Consider the following 24187-nt stretch of genomic DNA (forward strand, 5'->3'; position numbering starts at 1 on the left):
TTACACACAGTGGCCTTGAGCAGCGAATTAAGCCTCCGCTCAGCTTCCATCACTTAGAAAGAAAAAAGTGCTCTGCTCATTAATCATTAAAAAATAGGCTTGCTTCTAAAAACACAACCATTGTTCACTCTAATCTTCTAACACCTGCAGTTAGAAACCAACATTAAGAGGAATAACAATTAAAAAGCCGAGTGTTTTCCTGCACTCTGCACACTTTCATCAGCCTTAAACCACTTTGAATTTTCACCCCTGAACAACAGCACGCTGGTTTCCTGCTGTTTGTAAGTCAAAAACAATGAGGGGAATCACACACTTCATGAAGCTGCATCAGTAATTGGACATATTCCCATACTCTGAAAACAGTTTTAAAGATTTATTTCGACCACACCCTGTAAAGTCATCAGTTATTCACATTATCAGATATTATTTTGTAATGGACAATAATGCATTATGGGTTGTTTTTAGCCTTAATGTTGCACAGTTATAAAGTGTTCGTGAGGACTGTGTGAGCGGCCCCACACATGAAATAAATACAAGCCTCTCTGCTCATCATTAAAACTGCCATCAAATAATTTGGCTCCTTTGACCCTATAATGAGATGCACACACAGCCTTGTACTCAAATTCAGCATCTTTATTCGGGCCAAAAACACACTCAGACATGCTAATTATCCTCCTGTGCTGTTTTAGCAGGTTAAAAAACTAAACTGTGGCAGAGGTGAGGTCTTTGGCTCTGCAGCAGGGGAGCGGTGGTGCAGCAGGCGTAATCAGGTCTTTTTAGTGAGGCTGGGTGACAAGAGAGAGGAGGCAGCAGGAGAGCTGATTGACTGGACCGAAGACTGTGCTAAACCCAAAAAGTACTGTGAAAGCACAGTAAAGAAAAGAAAGCCATAACCAGAACAGCGTGTGGTTTGAGGGGCGTGCAGGGTCACATAAACTTTATTGATGATGTAATGCCTCTGTCCTGCTGCAGTCACTAGAGCAGTAATGTCATATCCATCTCAGGGGTCAGGTGGTATCTCTCCCACAGGGCAAGCTTCCATTAGCAGTTAGCATGAACTTCGCTGCTTTGGCTCTTTGGCTACATAAGATGTTCTGATTACTCAGAGCAATGATTCATTTCTCCTGCAGTTTAAATGTTGAATGACTAGCGTACTCTCTCAGGTTATTTCAATAACACAATCTGAGTGCCGAGCAGCTGCACTGACGTATCTGAATAAATGCAATTTGATTGGCTGAACTTTTCTCTGCACCTTGCCTCAATTATCACAGGCAAAGCAAACCAGCAGATCCACAATTCAGCACCTGGTGTCAAAAAAGCAGAAGAGAAGCGAGACCTGAAACACGTATGTGTGAGTGTCTGTCCGTGCCTCCACCCGCCTCATACTAACAGGAAGTGGCCTAACAACACCAATTTAACTTCAATAACAATAAGCACCTTCATGCACAATGCATTTTTAATGCAGCTGTGAGCAGCTGGACCCATTTCCTTTCCACACTGCAAAGTGAAAAATATCTGCAGTAGTATTCTCGTACCCTGTTTTTAGTATGCACCGTACTTCATATTGTTAGAATAATTACGAAGCATGAATTTGGACTTATCACAGTGAGATGGATGTGAACACCTGACACTTGAGCAAACACCAATTCTCCTGCTTTCCATTACAGCCCGTGTACTGCTCAGGCTATTTCACTGTGAGTCTACAGGGGCATGTGGAGAGCACAAATCTATTAGAAAGATATAAAAATACACATTTTTTTCTTATTACAGTGCCCCTTGATTCCAGGTGCAGTCATGCTGAAAAGCTGTTTGTGCTTTTTCAAATGGATGCTACCAAAGCTGAAGCTGATAAAATACAGCCTATGCCTTTTAAACAGGTTCCTGGCACCAATGGAAATAGCTAAAAGGACAGGAAGGGAGTGAGGGAGCACTCATAAGGACCTTCAGGGTAGTTTACGTGTAGTGCTGCTAATACACGAACAAAAAGAGAGCCTTCACACGAGTGATTATCATTTGAAGTTCTTTTCAGGTGACTCTAATAATGTTAGATTTTAGGGTGTCGTGACATTGTGAGATAAGAGTCACGATTAATACTGGAAGAGAAGTACTAACGAGAGAGGAACGATGATGAGAAAGGGACCATTGAGCCTCTTGTGCTCCATCAGGTAGGTGATAAGGGCGATGGTTTGGATGGTTTTGCCGAGCCCCATTTCATCAGCCAAGATGCCGTTGAGATTGTTGTTGTACAAGGACACCATCCACTCGAGCCCCTGAATCTAAAAAACAGAGAAGAAAGCATGAGCGTGCTCTGTGTGCACACAAAACGCACAAACAATAAAACGGTGAAGACGAAGAAAAAGGAGAAATACACGTCTAACTAGATGTTAAAAAGACAATACAATTAATAATGTCCAGAGTTTACAATCATCTATATTCCAACATGAATAATGGAGCTCTCCTTGGCTGCTGTGAATAATAAAAGCAGATATGAAGGCAACCACAGGCACCTGCAACAAGTCAAGTAAATGCATCCTTGCACTACTATGTTTATCCTATCATAGGGCAGTCCTAAAAATCAGGTGATGAAGCTAAAGCAGCCCATAAAAGTTTCTTGCATGTTGAGGATGGTCTGTGTAGCACTACGGGCCTTCTGATGTCTTCTAACATCCAGCTCTGTACGTTTGTTGGTGCAATCTTTGTTTTTATAGCATCCCACTGTGGAGCAGCACACTTGATTTCTCAAACTGTGGGGCGGGGCCTGCTGTCGGGGCACAGAGCCACTGCAGGTGGGGTGCAGATGGCGACAGGTAAACATACGCCGTGAAATTAAGTTGAATTAAGAAGAAAAAAAGACATTAAAGCGACAAAAGATTACACTGAAACTCATCTTTGATCCTTTTTTTTATTGCTGACTGATTGAATTTTGGATTCTGGGACAAGTGACTTTTTCTGACATGTCAGACTTAATCCAGAAAAATCCAGAAAAGTGCAGAAATTATACATGTCTTAAAGTTTTTAAACATAACTAGACGCACATATCCATGATGTCATGCTGTGCCTTTAGCTGTGACAGCCTAAAAGACAGAACTACCAAACATATGGAATCTAAAGGCATTTCTTCTGCCTCTGTACTTGTAAATGTGCAAACCTTTAGACGTGGCAAGAAGTTCATTTGACATTTTTCACTGTGAGCTTTGCCGGCTAACTTGATGTTACTGCCACAGCATTTTATATCCTAAAGCATTGGGAGAAAAATAACTCTGTCACCAGCTGCGTGGTTTCGCCTGTGGGGAAACAATCAGCGAAGGACGGTCTGAGGAAAGGTCAGGAGGACAGTGGCAACAGAAAAGGTGACCAATAAACTGCACAATACTTCACTACATGCAGCAGCAGAGCTAATGCATAGTCTCTGTGAATTTAGGTTTGCTATATATACACTGACACCGCAGACGTTTGATCCGATTAATGGATGTCCAATTTTCCCCAAGCAGCGCGCCATATCTCATTTTAAATTTGGCACACCATAAATCAGACAAACAGGATGACTGCACCGTGATTGGATAGAAAACAAATGCTAGCTGTACCCAGCTGCCAGTTCCAGATCTCTGCCAATATGTCTCTCACGGTCATGTACGCTGCAGCTGAAGACGAGATGAGGGTGTCTGCATCGCTACAGGCAGACAGGCTTGACTAAGACGCATTCATGTGCCTAACAGGAGATGTGTTTGTTTACAAAGCCTCTATCTATGACCGAAGACTTGTGACAGTCACCAGCTCTTTGCCCACAGACTCGGGAATATTCAGAAAACCTGAAACCGATTTGTTTCCATGTCCAGAGGGCGGCAACGCCCTCAGGAAATATACTAGGACATCATCACAGAGAGCAGAGGCTAATTTACCTGCACTAAAGAACATAAATACATTTAAGGCTCGAGCTGTTATTTTAACTATCACCTAATTTGCTGATTAAGATAAGATAAATCTTTATTAGTCCCACATGTAGGAAATTTTTTTGACTTAAGTTAAAGGTTAAGAGAAATAAAAAGGAAGTTTAGTTTTCTGATCAAGGTACTAAGTTTAGTTCAGACCTCTAGAAGGCTGAGAGGCTTTTTTCCCACGAAACGTGATGCTTGTTTACATGAATCAATAATATAAAACGTATCTAACATTTGAGGTGTGGATTCATCGCATTTATCAAATGAAATCGCACTCATCTATAAGAACTTTTTCTTGCCATCTGTAGCCTGTTTTCATGCTAGCGTTTGATGATTATGAAGCTGTTACTGGTGGCACTGAAAGCACAGCAGGAAGTTGGCGCCGGCACTGCAAGACTCGACAGCTGGACTGTTTCACTCACATTTACAACAAAAATAGACATGCATGGACTGCAAAATGCATTTAGAATATATGAGAACAGAAAGCATGACAAGACTCTGTTTTCTTGACAAAAACTGATGAAACACACACACACAGACACACACACACACAGACACACACACAGTAATGATGCAGTCCATCAAGTCCAAATACCCAGGGGGAGATAAAGGAACGCCAGCGCGTGTCACTGTAGTCACAATCAAAACCTCTGTGGGTAAAAAGCCAAAAGAAGTCATTTATCAAACTACGTGTTAAACACACTGTCATCCACTGACCCTTTGTTTTAGACTAGCGCAAAGTTGGAGAATGAAGATCCAATTAACGCTAAAGCTGTTTGTATGCAGACAGTCTACCATGTTGTTATAAATACATTTTGCTGCACTAGTTTTGGTCTCAAACAAGCTGCCATATTGATTTCTGTTTGCAATCAAGTTGCTGACTGCCCATGCAAGCTCAGTGTTTGCATGACTTTGTCTAATGCCTCTCAAATCACACATCAAATGCTCGGGTGGATCCCATGCGTGCTTAAAAATGCCCCATGGATGTGCACCACATCCCATTAGAGACAGGCTGGGAGATGAGAGCGGCTTCCCATGTGAACATGCAGACATACATTTAGACAAAGTTTAGCTCTGCAAATCAGTTCTCGCTGATTTGAAAGGAGCCGGTCTGCTGAAAGAGGGCACAATCTGACTCAACTTTCATTTGGAAAGAAGTTCCAATTTCAACCACATGCAAGCAGACATTCCTGGTGGATTGCTCTCTAACCTGAAATCCACATTACGTCTGTTTTGCACATAGTTGTTGATGGAAGATAAAATAGCTGCTGAAAGAGTTGATATGTTTGCATGACGCTGCAAATCTCTGTGCAGCGTTCTGCCATCTCATTAGACAGCTCCAGCTGGACACTTTAGATGTTTTTCACAGACTCGGTAGAACTGAACTGAAACTCAAGTCCTCACAGGGCATTCAAGACAAATTAGACGTGTCTGCTGGTGGCAGCACTGGGCCACACTGTTCAGCCAGAATCAGGACAAGCTGTCCAAGAACAGTTAGGAAGCCCTGCTCATCCACGCCAAAGTTCCAGTGGTAGCGCTTACAAATGAGGTCGAACCAGTTAAAGGCAAGAACGCCGTTTTAGACCAGCCTAGGATAAAGGAAACATCTGACACACTGTTTGGCACAAAGCCGGAAAAAAGCAGAAGCTTCACAACAAGTGTTTCTATATGTTCCCTCGATCTATTTGCAAATGTGACCAATGTCGACTTGCTTGACTCATTTATTAAATTCTTGTCATGTTATTGGATTTCTTGGACCAAAAAGTTCCCTCAAAGATACAACATTAGGGTGAAAAACTCAACAATCCACTGATGCCCTGTGAGGAGCACCTGGCAATGGTGGAAAAAAGGAACTCCCTGTTAACAGGAAGAGACCTCTGGTAGATTCAGGCACAGGGAGGAGTAGACAGCTTCTACAAAAGCAGACATGTTGTATATGTGTGTGCGTACCTGGTACTGTTTGAGCATCCCATTGATCAACAGTGACGACTGCTTCTCCACCCTCTCAATGACAGCGTGGGCCACGCCGTAGTAAGACTGGGAGCTGGTTTGGCCAGTAGGAACACTGTACTCATCATCCACATCCTGCTTGGCTGACCTGCATGTGTGTTTGATCATTTGAGACAGAGACAGAGAGAGAGAGCATTTGAAAGTATTCTAACTCAAACTGAACCAGCTTACAAATTTAATTTAATGGCGCCTAACTGAGGCCTGACCCCAGGAGCTCAGACTAATAACTGTCTGAGCTCCTCTGGAAATCCACATCCAACACAAAGACAGCCAGAGGTTTGTTTATTTGCTTATTTGTGAGGCTCCTGCAGGGAAAATCAGGTTTCAGGTTGTTAAAAAACAGTCTACACTCAACTTCCAGCGTATGTGAACTGAACGCTTCTTTCTAGCTGATGCAACACATGCCGAGTAAATGGGAGATAACAGAAGGAAATACAATACTCGATGATGTTCTTGGCAGCTCTCTCAGTGGCTCCATCTCCGTTGGGATCGATTATCTTCTTCTCCTCTGTCTCTCCTTTGGACGCCTCATCTTCCTCCTTATAAGGTAAAGTTGATAACACATGACTGTGAGCGAGCTTAATAAAATAACAGCAGCACAGGTGGAACAAAGAAGCAACTTTGATGTGGATAATAAAGTGTACAGCGCCCCCTGGTGGATCGTGTGTAATATAAAGTTTATTAATGAGAAAATCCTCTACCTCCTCTTCAAACTCTGAGCCGCTCTCCTCGCTGTCTGACCGCGGGGCCACTTCATACCTGTTTCAAAAGAAGCAACAGAAAAACAAAGCCTCATTAAAACATCTGTGCCCGTCACAGAAACATAATGACGACCTTCAGCAGAATTTATCTAACAAGCAACAACTCTCCAGATAGTGAAGAGAGTTTATTAATAAATAAACAGAGCGAGTAAAAGATTCACACTATAAACATGTTTAACTATGAAGGAGATGTGCTGATTCGGGGATATTGATATTCGGACAATATCATCAGAGTGTGGAAGGAGAATTTCAACGTTTCCTAGTTTTATTAAATATTGTTTAAAAATCTAAAACTTTTTTCGCAGATACACCCATGGCATCTGTCTGAAATTCCTATGTTGCTTCGTTCTCGAGTCATCGCGTTCACAAACCTTGGTGTGCATGACGCCCTGAAAAACATAGCAATGCTTAATTCTAGACTTGAAAGAATTTTCTTGGAATTGATTTTGGTAAGTTTTGTTCTTGGCGTTACAAAATGCAGTCTGTGTGAGCATTACGAGCCACCGTGGCCGAACACACAAAGACTGCCACCAGCAGAATCTTGGAGTGTCCAACGGTTTCGTTTCAAAGAGATCAGAAGCCGACGACAGTGCTGTGCAACTCACCCGGGGTTCATCTCGAGCCAAGCCTCCAGCTGGCTGGATTTTGGGGCCTCGGTTCCCTGCAAGACTTTCCCAGTCTCAGTCTGAATCACTTTGACAGGCAGCTCACTCATCTGGCTGCTTTCATCCATGGGCTACAGGACAGAGGAAACACAAGAAGCAGCATGCATAAACAAATCTGAACTCATCTTCAAACTTTAGTCTTTTAACTTTTTTTTTGAAAAGATATGAGCTGTTAAGTTTTTAAGATGAGCGGCAGACTTTGATATTGATCAAAGTATGATATAAATCTTCAAATCCATTTAGAAATGAGAACCATAAACCACAAAGCTTCACTTTCATCAGCCACCGCTGATGTAACCTGCATATAATGAACGTAAAACACTTTTCATTAGTTCCATAACCCCAATTAAACGAGAGCTATAAAACATATAATTCTACAGACAATTCAAAAGATTTTGTTTATTAATTATTTTATAAATTATTTTCACTGGAAAAAAATGAGACTAATAAATCCCAACATGAACCAAACTTTCAGACCTCCAAAGTTCCCTTTAGAGGTAAACAACCGCAACGACATCAATGAGAGCTTCACCAAACCTGCCATCAAAGTTCAGCCTGAGCTTCTGGAGCACACAGAGGAACATGATTAAAAAGTGTGGAAAGTTATGACTGCAAACAAACAAACAGCACAGACGTCTTTTTGCTTTTGGAGGACTGTTTACAACATGCCTCTGTTGTACAATCGCCCAGGGTGCAGTCTGCCTCTCAATGGATAATTACTGTTTGTTTGTTCGGCTCCTTATTTGTTTCTTTTTTCTGTCAGAGTAGGTTGGATTTTGTATCAGTCACAATAAAAGCAAATGCATGAGAGGAATAATTATCAGCGTTACTAATTTTGAAAGTTAAACATATTCAGAGGACGAAGAGCGAACATCTGTCGACATCGGGGGGACGCGAACCCTGAAAAAGTCTTTGAAACAGAAGTGCCTGATTTTCGACAGCTGATTATTTACACATCCATCAGTACGACTGTCACTCATTCATGTTTGTGTCCACATGTTGAACATAAGTGCAGGACTCGTGTGATTTTATTGCCACTTTTAGTCTCCACAAAAAATGTCCACTGCTGTCACATCTCAGCACCGACTCTGTCTGCAGTCCTGAGCAGGTAAGCTGCAGAGTGGGAATCATGCTAACAATGAGGTGGCGTTCAGTAAACTCAAAGTTAGCTGCAGATCAAACTAAAAAACATTTTTTACATTTAACATGAACAGTAACTCACCTCTCCATCAGGTCCAATTGCGCTAGTGCCTTCACCATCGCCATCCACCTTCTACATAAATAACACATCAACCAATCAGATGGCATTTTCTTCAAAACACTGACTCATATCAAAGCTGGAAAAACACTGAGAATAATAATAATAATATGTGCTTTCGTTCTTTTTTTTTTTTTACCATTGACCGGTTAAAGGGAATGGGAAATCTGAGGTGCTCTTTGTGTTCCTGTTGTACACTCACATGACACTTTATTAGGTACACATTGCTAGGACCAGGATGGATCCCTTTTTACCCTCTGAACTGCTTAATTTAACAAGGAGCTGGAAACAGTCCTCACAGAGTTTGGTCCATACTGTGTGCGACAGCATCACAGAGCTGCTGCACATCCATGACGCTGGTTACTGTGAAGAACGACTAAATAAAGTGAACTCTTCATGTTCAAGAAACTACTGTAAGGCAGCTCTGTGACATGTTATCCTGCTGGAAGCAGATTCAGAAGACGGGCACACCGTTATCACAAAGGGATGGACGAGGTCAGCCACAATAGCTGGGGTGTTTTTTTAAAAACAATATCCTGTTGGTACTTGGAACCTGACTCGCTGATACAAGGCAGGATGTGTTTACTCCAAATTCTGACCCTACAGTCTGAATATCAGAGCAGAAATCAAAAATCATCGGGCAGGGAACATTTATCCAGCCTGTTGTTGTCGATCCTGTGAGCCTCAGCTTCCTGTTCTTAGCTTACACCAGTGGTCTTGTGCTGCTTTGGAGGTTTGACATGTCGCCCATGCAGAGATGCTCTTCTGCATACCTTGTATGCAGTGAGTGCTTATTTGTCTTACTGTTTCTGTCCTATCAGCCTGAAGCAATCAGGCCATTCACCTCTGACCTCTGACATCGACAAGGCATTCACCCAGAGAACTGCTGCTCACCGGATATTTGCTCTTTTCCAGACCACTTCAGAAATACCAACCGCCACGCCACATTCAACGGCACTTAAATCCCCGTTTGTCCTTGACCCTGAACTAATTCTCAGTTTGAACGTCAGCAGGTTGTCTTGGCCTACGTGGCCGGACACACCGAGTCGCTGCAACATGAGCATTAATGCACAGTTGAACTGGTGCACTTAACAAAGTGGCCAGTGAGTGTAGTTGTAGCGAAATCATTTACTCAGGAGCATTTGAGAACACTGAGAGAAGAGCAAACAAACTGCCCTGAACTGAATATGACACTGCTGATCCTAGAGCAGGCCACATATCCTACAGGTAAGGATAAACAGCAGCAGCCACTTTATTGTGTTCATGTTTGTCTGAAGCTGAGTGCTGCACAGAGCACACACTTGACCTTCGTCCTCCTACCTTCTTTCTCTTCCGTCTCCTCTTCTTCTCCTTGGCAGCTTGAGCAGCTTTGTGTTCATACACCAGGGTGGTGAGGTTGGCCACATATTCATCCGTCTGCTGCAGCAAGTAGGCCAGACGCTTGTCTTTCTTTTGATCGATTAGTTTTCGGTACCCTTCCTCGTCTTCTGCCTGGATGAGCCAAAGTGACATCAAATTAAAGACGAGAGCTGCTGTAACGGTAAAGTGTAAATGATCCATTATAATAACAGGACGGAATTACAAATAAACTCCACTGCACTCATATAGTTAATAGCCAGTTTAACCTTTAGGATCTTTAATTATTATTATGATTACAATTAGATCCTTTACAAAACATGCTAACAATAATTTTTAAAAAACTAATAAATAGACTTTTAAATGGCTAAACTGTGTATTTGCACACCAGCGACCTTATCTGTAAACTGTCTCTGTCGCAAAGTCCTCCTCTGTCTGTATCATAAGACACTTTTACAGTTTCCCTTCTCTTCAGTCATGCGTGTAATGAGGCCTCAGCAGCACTAACAGCGCTGGCAGCCGAGTGGGGGGCTGAGAAGTGCGAAACAGGAACGCAGAGCCGCAGCACGACACTGTGGACGTTTGTATGGTGTGCTATTATTTAGCTGACAAACTCCAGCTCTGATTTAATGAGTCGGAATGAAATCAGACACCAGAGAAGAATGAGAACAGCGGAAAACGAGTGGACAGTCACATCCTGCTTCTCACTGAGACCATCACCCACGTTAAATACTAATTCTGAAAGGTTCAGTTTTGGTCTGCTTTGTGCATTTGGGGGCATTTCTTATACAGATGCAGAGAGCAACATTTAGACAGATGTCTAAGTGTGTCAAGCCAACACTGAGCTCAGTGGCAACAACTGGCATCATAAGAACAGCACCAGCAGGCTGGTCCAAGCTCAGCAGGCTTTAGGAAGCTGTGATATGCTTGTAGCAAGTATAGTGAATAATCAGCCTGTATATCCGTAACTTTTGCTTTGAGCATTTATGAAAACACATGACTTCCAAAAAGATTCATCTTGGTTTGGCGCTCCTCACCATGAGTCTCCTCATCCTCTCCTTCTCGATTCTCTCCGTCTCCTTCTTCTGCTCACGCTCCGTGTTGGTGTGCCAGGTGGCGATGGCTCTGGTGAGCTTCTGCATCTTACCGGACACAGAGCGGTGATACTCTTTGAAGTCCTTGGCATGTTGGAGGATGCTGTTGAGATATTCCTGAAAAACAAGTCACAAGTTTTTGTTTCTGTTCTCGTCACTGCAGACACAACCCTGACGCCACATGAGTTTTCCTTCCTGTCAGCTTGTCACCTGCTTTCACACGGAGGACCTGCTGGATGCTGTCGCACTGTTGACAGTTTTCTGATTGCTTTTGTTGCATTTGTTTTGACTGCAGGAAATGAGACGGTAGCGTTTTGTTTTTTTAACCAAAAATTGTCATGAATACCTTTTATTAGTGGTGCAGCGGATCACGGTTGATCCGTAATCTGAACCGATCCCACTCCACGGTTTTTGTGATCCGAAAAAGAAGGAAAAACAGTATGTGTGTGGTGCGCGTGGTCAGTCTGTGGTAGCTATGGTCAGCGCTAGCGGTCCAAGTGGAGGAGCAGAGGAGTTTGCGGTATTTAAGCAGCCCTTTGCTGCCCAGTTCGACCGGGCTAAAGCTATTACAGAAGCTACTGGGGTGTTTAGCTGCAGACATGAGGCTGTATTCTGTTGTGCAAAACAAGGGGTTTAAACTATGATGAACGTGCTTGAGCCACGCTATGATATCCCGCTGCGCGTCCACTTCAGTGACATGATTGTACCCAAGCATGTATGAGCAGGAAAAGATTAAAGTTATGGCTGAACTGTCCCAGGCATCTTCTGTTGCCCAACTAAAAATGGGTGGAGCTCCAGGGCAACAGAAAGCTACGTGTCCGTGACCGCTCATTATATCACAGCGGAGTGCGATATAATGAGCGGTATGTATTATTGTAGGGTCTACCTTACAATATAAAGCGCCTTGAGGCGACTGTTGTTGTGATTTGGCGCTGAATTGAATTGAGTGGTAGATACAAAGACCTACACTGCCCTATATTGAACCATAATTGTTTTTAATAATTGTGTGGAATGAGTCTAGAGATGAATGTTTTTAACAGGCAAAAAAGACTTCAATAAGTAAATGTTCAATTTTTGTCTTTTTTCTTTTTTTCGCTGATCCGAAAATTGATCCGGTCCGTGACTTAAAACCGTGATCCGATCCGAACCGTGAGATTTTTGATCCACTACTGTTAATGATTTCCATGGCACTGCAGTTTTTACAAGAACAACAATAAGATAAATGATATAATAAGTGCTGTGGGTTGTTACATGGACTCTGGTGTGACTCACCTGATGTTTCTGCCTGCGCTTCTTTTCCTGCTCGAGCTTCTGCTGCTTCTCCAGCTTCTCGGTCATGCGTGCCTCCCTCAGCGTCTGCCGCTTGCTGCGCCGGTAAGCCTTCGAGTTGAGGGCCGTCTCCAGGGTCGTGTCTCGTCTCATACAGGCCACGACGTCCTGCCTCAGCTGGGATATTCATCAACGGGTTACACATCAAACTCTAAAGTGATCTAATCTAACCTGTATCTCTAAAGTACACATTGAGTACGAGTTGAAAATAGTGCTAAGCTGCAGCTTGAGGCACTATTGTATTATCAAAGGGCTTAAAATGAACAATTTGACTTCTATTTAAAGCACGACTGCATAAAAGAAATTAAGAATTCTGAAAGTGTCGATAAACCAAAACTACAATAAAACCCAGCCTACAGAAAACAAATTAATAATAATATTTTTAGGTGGATGAATGTATTTTGTTGACTGAGAGTAAGAAGTCCAAACTCTGTATGTACGTGTACCTTTAACATAAATCAGTGGAAATGGCATCGCTGTTCTAAGAATACCTGAGCAGCAAACCAGCCCAGTGTGGATTTATCGATAAAAGCGCCGCACACACTCACACGGCGGGTGATCCGATGAACTTCCAGTGATAACAAAAGTGAGCTCTTTCCTTTCGACTACGAGCCGCTGCAGTTATGCATTTACATTGATGCAGTCACGTGAAACATGAAACGCTGCAGCTGCCGCGTACCTGACGCTGGAAGTTGAGCAGACGCAGAGCCTTGAGCTCCACTGTGGCTTTAGTCCTGAGGTCCGGAGGCAGCGAGCCTGGCAGACTTTCCAGTTCCTGGATTCGATGCGCAATCCGAGCCTGCAGTCTGAGAGACATTATGGAGACATTTGGTTAAACTGCAGGACACTGGACACACATACAGTGTTTTATTGAGGCATTTGGCCACCACATGCTGTCAGGTATTTACATCACTGGAAATTTGGACGATGGTGATATATCCATTATTATTATTATTATATCCATTTGCCATGAGACCTGTCAGCTGTTAAAGCCATAGAATGTGATTCATGTTATCATACTATTTAGATGGGATTTGGATGCAGATTGCACTTTTCACAGCAATCTGCAACATCTGAATCTAGCATGGCTCTTACTTTTTTGACGTATGTTTTGTTTTGCAGTTACCTTCATTAGAGCCTCCATCAACACATGGTCTCATTGCCTCAGGTGCATACTGAGTGTTTGCTCAATAAGTATCTTTCAGGCTTAAAGTCTAGTTTCCCAGTGCTTCTTTAGCTTCTTTGGTGCATGTTAACACGGATGATGACACTCTGGGTCCAACTAAACCATAAAACCTGCACGTTTTGTGTAGTCTTACTGAAAGTTTTTTCCCCTATATCTCTGGGTGGTCTGTTGCCCGCTGTACGAGTTCTGGTCCTCTTCACACATCCATGGTGCAGCTACACTGTGAGCTTTACTTATTTAGTAGTATCATCAGGTAGCTTTCTGAGGGGAAACTGCATTAAATCAATAAGATCTAAAGTTGTTTTGATTATTCAACAGCCTCAGGAGTATATTTATTACTACATAACACTACCAATAATGCAGTGCTGTTCCACAACACTGTGAGAGGCACAGTATTTCATAATGTATTCACTGGACAAACAAGGTGGACTGAGGACAAGTCTCTCTCTAATCATGTCTAAACCAATGCAGCTCAGTCAAGACAACATGAAGAAGAGATCATCAAAACAACATCAAATTTATGGAGAGAAAAACAAGCCTCAGGGCCAAAGCAGGATTAAGGTCTGTGGAGGCTTCCCGACGTCTCCTTCGGGAATCTTTGTTTTTAGAAAAATACGCAGCCTGCGGGGATAACAGTGAGTTGTGATTGAGCACGCGAGGCACCTTTAAGAAAGGCCATAGAGGCTCCACCACAAAGTGTTTCTCACGTTATCATATTCATACGGGTAAAGCTTGTAACCTTAACCCTCGTCAAACGCTCGCAGACTCTGCTCGCAAGTCTTCGTGTCACAGTCAATGTTTGGATATGTGACTTAAACTCATTTCAAGTGAAAAACATGTAATGTCACATATGCAGAGCAATGCAGTTTGTTATGTGCAGCAGTTTGACCTCGACACATAAATTCATCTTCAAACTTTCCTTTACCACTGATTTCATGCAGGCAGTTTTATTCTTTAATGTGATGAGTTGTGTAGATGTGAAGTTTTTGCACCATTGTGAGACCACTGATGAATACGTGAATGTGTCTACCTGTATTCTCTCTCCTGCAGGATTCCCACCGGGTCCAAGCCCTGGGGCTTCTGGATAGGCGTGATGCGGTTCTGCTTGTGCTGTATCGGGAGCATTACGGACCCCTGCTGCCCAGGAGGCTGAGGGGTCCCCGAACTGCCTGGCATGGGCCCAGCTGGCACAGCAGAGGCCTGAGGTGGTGCAGGAGAGGGGCGACCACTAGCAACAGGAGTGAGCTGCTTCTGTGCAATGGTTTGATTTTCAGCACACTGACCTGGAGAGCAAAGACTTCTGGTTATTGCATCCAGTCCCACATGACCAAAATCTCAAATTCCTTCAGTACCAAAAGGTTTTTAAAAATTTAAAAACACAACAACCTCACATCAGTCCTACGTGTCAGTATCGTTTCGTTTTTTTCAGTTTGGTTTTAACCACAACAAGCTGCATGAGTTTTTTATGCTTAATGAGCTTAAATACCTGGGGGCAACTGACAGTGGACAAAAGAGGTGAAGAAAAGAGTGCAGCAGGGTGGAGACGAGTGTCAAGGGTGATCGGTGACAGAAGGACAGCGGCAAGAGTGAAAAGGAAGGTTTACAAGATGTGAGTGACCTGCTATGATGGTTTGGAGACACTAACATAAAAGACAAAGATGGGGATGGAAGCAATTTAGAAATGAGCACATCAGAGGGACAGCTCAGCTTGGATCTTTGGAGAGGACATGGTCTGAACATCTACAGAGGAGAGAGAGGAAATACGCTGGACAAAGAATTATAAAGACACAAGAAAGTTTTCAGGCCAAAGAGAAAGTTTACAGATGTAGTTAGAGAGGATGAGCAGATCATTAGTGTGAGAGAAGACGGTGCAGAGGGTGAGATGGATCCACTGTGATGACCCTAAAGGGACGAACTGGATACGTTAGGTAAAAATACCGTCTGTAAAAATGTCTGCACTGGGAATTATTCCTAAATACCAAATTATCACATGGGAAGTTATGAACACACGCACATCAACCAGGGTTTTCTTAATTCAGTAAATGCACCTGTGTGTTTACAGACAACCTGGCACTTACACATATCTTATGGATGTTTCCCCCTTTGGCTTTAGGAGGTCAATTTTTCTGTTCCTCATACACGGTTAACTGACCAACACAACGCCAGAGCTCATGACAGAGGAAAGAGTGTCCTCACCTGGGAGCAATTAGCTGTCAGAAAGATCTCCCTGAGCTTCTGATGTTTCTGACAGATTCATTTTTCTATTTGTTCAATTTTAAATCGACCACAGTGGAAGATGAGATTTTCTTGTTCTGTATCTGTTTTTAATTTATGACTGTTTTACTATTCATTCTAAAGATTTCATCTTCTTGTCATATTTTCTTGCAGTACTACTGCACCATTATTCTCTTCACCTTTACCTGCTGAACTGAAGTTTTAGTAAATGCTTGGGGATCTATCTGCTTTAAGCCATTTGACAGAAAAATGAGTCATGCAGAAAAATCTGTTGGGCACTGCATGTTGGATTAGACTGGGCAGAATGAAAAGTGGGACTGACTGTGAAGTAGAGGTGGGAATCACCATACATCCCACGATACGATATTATCACAATACTTAACGCACGATACGATATTATTGCAATTTTTTAAAATATTTTGCGATATTCAGATTCTGTACATAAAGGTAAACTTTATCAATATTCATTTGATCTAATATCAAAGTCTCGCACTCAGTCTTTCTCTCATTTCAGTCAGTTTTATTGTTGACAAACTGAACGGTTTGTATTACAGTCTAGTCCAACTTAACTGAACGCAACCATCTGGGACAATTATAGCTATTCTGAACTATGCAATTTATGAAAACTATGCAGCCCCTTCAGCAACTGAAGAATTTGAAAGTAAATTAAAACAAAATATAATTTTACATTAAATAAAAAAGTTTTAAACTTAATTAAAATAAAACATGTCTTAAATTAAAATAAGTAAACTGTCATGTTTATTGCTGCCAAAAAAACAAGTTAAACACATTTGGACAGTGAAGGAATGTCAGGACTTTTTCTCAGAAAAAGGATCAACATGCTCTGAAGTCAGAGTTCCAGTCCACAAAAACTTTTTTTGTAACAAAATATCGATTTCTGCTGTCCCTGTATCGATACATTATTAGCAAACAAAATATCACGATGCTACACAGTATCGATTTTTTCCCCCACCCCTACTGTGAAGCCACATGCAGATCCCTGTGTTATCGGTCCAGTCACAGAGCCCAGGTTTACCACATACACCTGCCAAACTTACCATCGGCCCAAGGCTTGGGTCCTGTGCTTTGATTGTGTACTTGCATGGCCGGGGCTGGGCAGGGACTCGACTGGGGACCCCCCATAGGTGCCATTGGCATACCTTTCAACACAATAACAGATTTCATAGTTCAACAATATGTCTGTTACAATTTGAAACTGTAAAGGAAAATTATTTCACGCCTCTTTTCTGTCATTACACCATTAATCACACAAATCTCTGTTCTCCGTCAGACAAAACAGGTTCAATATGAATGTTTCAATCTGGGCTCAATGACAATTTCAAGCTTTTTACTCAATTTATTGACAGCAACGGCATCTTTCTACACTACAGCCTCACATTAAGGTACAAAAAAGAACCAAAAACAAAATCATAATTCTTCTTTATCTTTACTTGTTAATGTTCAAAGACTTTCACAACAAAGATACTCACAAAATATTTGTACTAACATAAATCTGTATCGTACCTGGAGGCCTGTTGTAAGGACTGGCACTTGGTGCCTGCGGCTGCGGCTGTTGTTGTGGTTGCTGCTGCTGCTGTTGCATTGTGGGTAGGCTCCTTTTACCTTGAACAGCCAGCTGAAGGTTTTCCGGTAGCGGCTGCCCACGACCCAGAATCTTGTAGGCCAGAATCTGAGCTCTGAGCTGCTGCAGCTGTACTGGACTAAAAGCAGATGACCCCCTCACCTGCTGGCCCATGTTGGACATGTTGGACATGCCTCCTTGGGGATCCATTGACATCATAGGGCCTGACTGGGCAGGGGGCATGTGTGGTGGTGTAGGTCCACCTCCGCCTCCTGACATGGGACTTGAAGCGTGCTCATGGACTCCCATTGGGGATGGGTGGGGAGACATGTACCCTTAAGTGGACAGAAAGGAGGTTTCATTGTCAATATTAAAAAAACAACCAACCACACATCAAAGCCTTGAAGAATAGGGTCACAACCTCGGGATCAGAGCAAAAGCCAATGAGTCTTAGAGGTTATTTACTCATTAACACACTAGAAAGAGGAAAATACATAGCTGGGTTATTTATTTCCTTGCTGCTTCCTCCTTGTTTAATATTAACTCTTATATTTAGAAGATGTCTGAGAAACATTAACACCACAAGTGGATGATGAGGTTAAGTTAATAAACCAGGCTGCTTAGAGAGCTGAAGGACTTGGGTTTCAAACCTTGGCTGTGCTGGTCGATAGGACTCTGTGGAGGTCCCATGCCACTATGGAGAGACCTCATCCCCACACCTTTCATGTGACCAAAGTGCATTGCCTCTGCCATTGACTTGTCATTCATCCCCTCCATGGGCTGAAAACGCAAAATATGTTTCAGATCTACACAAGTTAACTGCAAAAACACACTGTCCTGCCAGTTTAAGATTGAATTTAGCACACTGATGGTTCTAATCATATCAAAAATAAACATTAATAACATAAGATAAGAGAAAATAAGACAGCCTTTATTAGTTCCAAAGTTGGGATTATTACAGCAGCAAAATGAACTGCCTGCCTAAGCAGAAGTAACATCAGTAATTCTACTGTGAAACTGCCAAAATCTTTAAAAATTACCATAACAAAAAAAATCTATTCCACCCTCCACTGCATGAACTCAAGAGTATAAAAAGATTATAAAAGTACTGCAAAAATTCACATTTATTATTTATCTCTGTATCAATTTATCAAACAACAGATATGTCGTATACCCTCATTTAAGCTAATATATATTTATATGATATAGGGCTGCCACAAACGATTATTTTGATAGTTGACTAGTCACCGATTATTTTTGCGATTAGTCGATTAATCAGATCATCATCCATTGGACTTAAAACGTACAGCTTATTGCACCAGCAGCATCTGCTCTTATATAACTATCATTAGCTTACAGCTTTAAGTGTTTAAGGTATGTGCTAACTAAAAATAAAGACAAGATGATAGTTTATTACATTTTAATGAAATTTGCAGATTGTTTCTGTGAAGTTTAATAAACTCCTTGCTATCTAAAATATAACGGGACACCGGAGTATATTCTCGAGCATCTCACACTTCTGATAATCAGCTGTCTGCTTGACGTTTATTCAGCTGTGTAAAAACTATAACTTTAATCTCAGCCAAACCGATTTACTCAGGAACAAATAAAACACTAAAAAAAAAAGCCAAACAATAACATTTTTAAGTTATCTAAGTGACTTATATATCATGTTTAACCTGAGTAGCGAAAGACGGTGGTGGGTTTGAAAACAATTTGCCGGGAGTCTGGTGTTCTCACGGGCTCTAGCGAGCCTTGCCCCCTGCTAGCTATCGAGCTAGTGGGTAACAGACGTCTCCGAAAACGTCGGAGCGCTTTTGAAAATATGTGGCGTCTTGATAAACTGAGCAGATATTTGAGGTTTACACAGCTACATTCTCGCCTGAAAATATGTTAAACGTTTATTTTGTGACCCAGAAAGAATAATAAGAGTAATATTAAAACTAACTAGCTGCCGCCATTGTTGTAAACTGAGCTGGGCTGCGCTATGAATTCTGGGACACAGCTTCTTCTTCTTCGGGGTTTAACGGCAGCTGGCATCCTTGTACATGCAGTGCTGCCATCTTCTGTTTCAATGCGTTATTACACTCTTAAATCCTGCTACTTATTCCTGCGTCTTTTGGGATCTTACAAAGCTTAAAATGACGCGTCGACTATTAAATCAGTCGTCGACGATTTTGATAGTCGACGTAATCGTGACTAGTCGACTGATCGTGGCAGCCCTAATATGATATAAAAAAGGATAAATAAAGTATTTCATATCTTCCTAATTTTTCCTCCCTTCCTTGTTTTAGTTTGGTCGGTTTATTAGTGAGCATACTAAAATGTTTAAAAAACTGAATCCATCAGAGTGATATAAATATCTACTTTAACAGTTTCCTTTAGCACTAATGACATCACGACATAGTTTGTAGTACTGTTTGCACGCTGTACCTTATGCATAGAGTACATGCTGTCCTGAGAGTAATCACTTTGTCCCTGGCCCTGCATGCCGTGAGGTGCATTGGGTGTTCCGGGTCCGGGGCTGGGGCCCATCATGCTGTGAACAGAGCTCGGTGAGGGATCTGGTCCAGGGCTGGGGCCCAAGATGGGCCCTGGGGACATACCCGCCCCAGGAGAAGGGCCAGGATGCGACATACCACCTGATGTCTCTGAGGGGCCGGACATCTACTGAATACCTGTGAAGGTACCAGATAGGGGTGGGTGATATAAACGATATATGATAGAAACGATATAAATTTGGCCAACGATAGAGATTTTGACTAAACCGCTCTATCGCGATAGCGCATGTTGATGATGTCATCAAGCTGCCCCTGTTTTGGTCAAAAGTATCGCAGCGGCTAAAACCATTATCATCTGCAAATTATGGCGGGCGACAGTCATAGCAAAGAGATGAAGCACTTTTGAAATATGGGGAAAGCCAAAAACTGCGCTTCCTCCACTTCCGTAACATTGATTCATTAATGTTGAATTCTCTCGCAGCTGCTCTGTTCCCATGTTGTTGCAGTATATTAATGACTAACCTCGTGTTGTGGATGAATAATCTCAGTTGTTCTCCTGACTGATGTTTGTCCCGTGTATAGCATCCTGCTGTGCGATTGCATTTGTCCCAGACCACCAGAATCCCTCACGTTAACTTTTATCGAGTGGAAAAAAAGTTGCCGTTCATCCTCCAGCTTCACTGTGCTAATGTTATGCTAACATAGCTGTGTAGCTAGCAATCGCGTAGCACAACATTATATACCAGGTAGTCCAACTTCAGTAACCCTGCAAGCGCCACTGCTGTTTAGTTTTCTGTCTTCATTTATGTTGGAAGTGGTAGCAGAGCTGTACGTTTTAATTAGTTTCAAAAATCTCTCGGTCAGAACATGGTATGTCATGTTTAGGTGGAAACTAGCGAGCTAACTTCCTGCTAACTTCTAACTCCATTAAATGTAATAAATTCTGTTTTCATGGATGCCTGGATGTAAAACTTAATTGTTACACCTGGTAAAGCAGCAACGCTGATGATTTTATTAAAGATGAAAGAATTTAAACCGTTTTTAACTCTCAGTGTTTGTTTGACTTTGGGACCTGAAGGGACGGAGTTTTGGACCCAGATTACTCCGCGAAGCTCCTCACTACGGCAGCCGTAATGCTCTGACAATCCATCAAGCAGTGCGGCTTACCAAAGTTGTACTAAAACATTTTTTAACAGATTTCTGCACACCAAAATCGGTTCAAGGTCAGTAAGCACAACCAGAATTCATACATAAGGCACACTCTTGATTTTTGAGAAAATGAAAGGATTTTAAGTGTGCCTTATAGTGTAGAAAATACGTTATACAGAAGAAAATGTATAACGTATATATCGCGATATATATCGTTACCGCATTTGCTTCAATTTATACCGCGATATGGATTTTAGGCCATATCGCCCAGCCCTATGTCCAGACAGCTAGAGGAGGAAAATAAGAACATGACTGATGTGATTTTAATTCTATGAAAACAAGATGAGGCACATACCATCCGAAAATGGATTTTAATATGTTAACTGTTGTTTGTGAACAACATCAATCATGTTTATCAGTGATCAAAGAATGTCGGAAACAGCCACTGAGTTAATTCAATGCCTGTGTAACAGTTAAACCTGATTATGATTCCATATAATAAATAGTATGGGAATAGGACATTGGTGGTGATTAGAGTCTTGGGCATGTCAAACTGATTTAATTTCATTACTCTTATTTTTTGTGTAGTGCCTGATAATCCTTCTCGACACCTTCGTGGACAGAAATGCCTCATTCACTTCCACTGAAACAACATTTTTTAATCTCTCTGCATTGCAGTATAAAACCATGCATTCTGTAATGTTAGCATTTCATTTGGAAGAAAAGCAGTGATATTTGACATTTTTACTGTACTTCACCATATTCAACCATTTCCCCATGGTAGACCAATGCATGAAATTCTTGTATTTTTGCCAGTTGTATTATGGAGTCCTGTGACCACCAGGGAGCCCCAAGAGTGATTTGTATGGATGTGTGTGTGAAACAACATCTAATTCATCAATGAGAACATTTATTATGCAAACTGCAACAACACTGAAAACACAACAGAACATATGAAATATGAACAAATATGAACTGAAATACCCAGGCTTTGAATATGTGATGTACACATTGAGAGAAAGTCCAGTTGATTAATGATTTATGAAAAATTAAAGACAGAAAAATGTATTTCTTTACGAGGATTTTATGGCAGATTGGGTGTGTATTATTCCTTATTTCTTATATCTTAAAATATTGTATTGTTACATAGTCTAGTCTTTTTGTTAATGTTACTGTACTGGAGCAACTGTAACCCACATAATTTCCCTAGGAATTAATAAAGTATGCTGATTATGATTATACATGTGCACTACACAAAAAATAATAATCCATTCAAATCAGACTTGTTGCTGATGTTTGACATGTCCGTATCCCCAATTCTATTCATTATACGGAAAATAATTCCTCTTGTGTGTGTGTGTGTGTCTGTGGGGGGGGAGGGGGGGGGATAAAATGCAGTGGTTCAAATGTTTAAACCGGCATTTAAAGGGTTAAAATTCTGAAAATCATTTAACGCTTGCTCATTTTGAAAAAGGTTAAAGTTGGTGATTTATGAAAACACGCAGAAAAATTATTGCTGTATGAGGATTTTATGGCAGATTTTGTGCGTGGACATTTTTGTCCACGAAGGTGTGGAAAGGGGTGCAAAATTTGAGGAGGGCACAAGGGTTAAAGGCAAAGCTCTCCTGCACAGAGAATAATAAAACCCGAGGCTGCGTGAAAGGATTCTTTTATATAGAAAGAATTAGCTGACATGTGTCTGACGTTATGTTCTGCTTACAAGTGTCACTATGAGCCAGAAATTTCCAGGGTCTCAACAGCCATAGCATGATTGACTTATAGAGCTGCATAGTGACTGCAAAACGTATCTGCACCGTTAGAAAACACAGCGATGTCATAAACACCTATAAGAAAAACAAAAAACATGCATAACAATCAGCGCCACGTAGATAAACGCTGTTGGAGGACCAGCTGCCCTGTTTTCCGACCGTCCCTGTACAGTTACAGTAACGTTAGCTCGATCAACTGTAGAGCCCACTCTGATTGGATCATGGCTTCCCCAAAAAACTGGTGGCCATAACGGATATGCAGACAAAATCAAAGTTAAGATGAAAGTCGAGCACCTGACATGACCTAGTTAACATTTAAAGATGCATAATTTAACTTGTGTATCGCGTTTATAGACACGCGGTTTCACAAAAGCCCTAAATTCGGCCGTTTTTTCGCTGCCGCTTTGCTCGATCGTTGGGTAACTTAGCCATCTGCTAACGTCAGCTAGCATAGCCCGTTAGCTGGCTCTGGTTTCCATGTAGCGAACTGCGTCCGTGTCAGAAAGTTTGGACAGTTAGCAGTTCCTAACAGTAGTTACACCTCAGTATTCATCAAAACCGAACCACCGTTAGTCGTTTTACCTTTTCGCTGGATTGAAATTGCAGATAATTAGATGAAATTTTTATAATATTTCTTCAAAATATGACTGCTGTCCATAAGTTCACTCCCCCTCGGTGTTGTTTTGCTGTCATGTTTAAGTTGTTCTTGTGTCGCCATTACTGATTTGTCAATGTCACCGGAAGTCCCACCTACCGTAAACGGTGATAGGCTGAATCGCTGTCACTCTTGCAGTGTTGTTTTTGGGCGTGTGTCCGCTCTGTGACCAGTGCTATAACTTTGAGAGCAGCAGCCTGGACGAATATCCCGCTCATGTAAAAGTTTATTACAAACGCGCGGTTCATGGTTTGTGTTGTAATAACGTATTTGATGCTGTCCATCTGTCAGTGCTCTTCTCCCTGCCTTTAGAAATGAATACTTAAAAATAATACTTTGCTTTTATAATTGTGTTTAACATCAGAGTAATTAGCAATTAGTTATACAGACTGTACATATATGCACTGCACTGTGTGTATAATATGTATGTATGTAACGTATGTATGCCTCTATATGTTCTTAGTCACTACAGCAGGAAAGTACAAGCTCACTTTTTTATTGTTTCATGTTTTAATTTAAGTTTTATTCATATTTAACATTTAATACATGAAGCTTCAAAAGCATGCAGAAGCAAACTTTATGGACACAAGGCCTGATCCAACGTAGAATCCGTGGGATGGTGAGCTTTGGGCCAGTGGTGGGTCATTCAATTCTCTTTTAAAGAGAACTGTCTGAAAGGATCCTAATAAATGAGCAGTTTTT

General features: G+C 41.7%; 1 protein-coding gene across 1 annotated transcript in view; it reads right to left on the minus strand.

Moving 5' to 3' along the window:
* smarca2 (SWI/SNF related BAF chromatin remodeling complex subunit ATPase 2) overlaps positions 1 to 23542 on the minus strand; it is a 57016-nt gene extending 33474 nt beyond the window's left edge. Inside the window, exons 1-16 of the mRNA XM_084947550.1 lie at positions 23413 to 23542; positions 19845 to 20089; positions 18062 to 18191; positions 17354 to 17746; positions 16888 to 16989; positions 14625 to 14877; positions 13088 to 13214; positions 12352 to 12525; positions 11023 to 11196; positions 9950 to 10120; positions 8594 to 8644; positions 7312 to 7442; positions 6647 to 6704; positions 6387 to 6484; positions 5886 to 6033; positions 2113 to 2276 (exon numbers count right to left, since the gene is read on the minus strand). Of these exons, the coding sequence (XP_084803676.1) occupies positions 2113 to 2276; positions 5886 to 6033; positions 6387 to 6484; positions 6647 to 6704; positions 7312 to 7442; positions 8594 to 8644; positions 9950 to 10120; positions 11023 to 11196; positions 12352 to 12525; positions 13088 to 13214; positions 14625 to 14877; positions 16888 to 16989; positions 17354 to 17746; positions 18062 to 18191; positions 19845 to 20078 (2408 nt within the window). The 5' untranslated portion in view covers positions 20079 to 20089; positions 23413 to 23542. The remainder of the gene's footprint in view (positions 1 to 2112; positions 2277 to 5885; positions 6034 to 6386; positions 6485 to 6646; positions 6705 to 7311; positions 7443 to 8593; positions 8645 to 9949; positions 10121 to 11022; positions 11197 to 12351; positions 12526 to 13087; positions 13215 to 14624; positions 14878 to 16887; positions 16990 to 17353; positions 17747 to 18061; positions 18192 to 19844; positions 20090 to 23412) is intronic.
* Between the last annotated feature and the right edge of the window lie 645 nt (positions 23543 to 24187).

The sequence above is a fragment of the Perissodus microlepis genome, chromosome 12 (assembly GCF_051167445.1).
Source record: "Perissodus microlepis isolate ML-2025 ecotype Zambia chromosome 12, ASM5116744v1, whole genome shotgun sequence".
NCBI lineage: Eukaryota > Metazoa > Chordata > Actinopteri > Cichliformes > Cichlidae > Perissodus > Perissodus microlepis.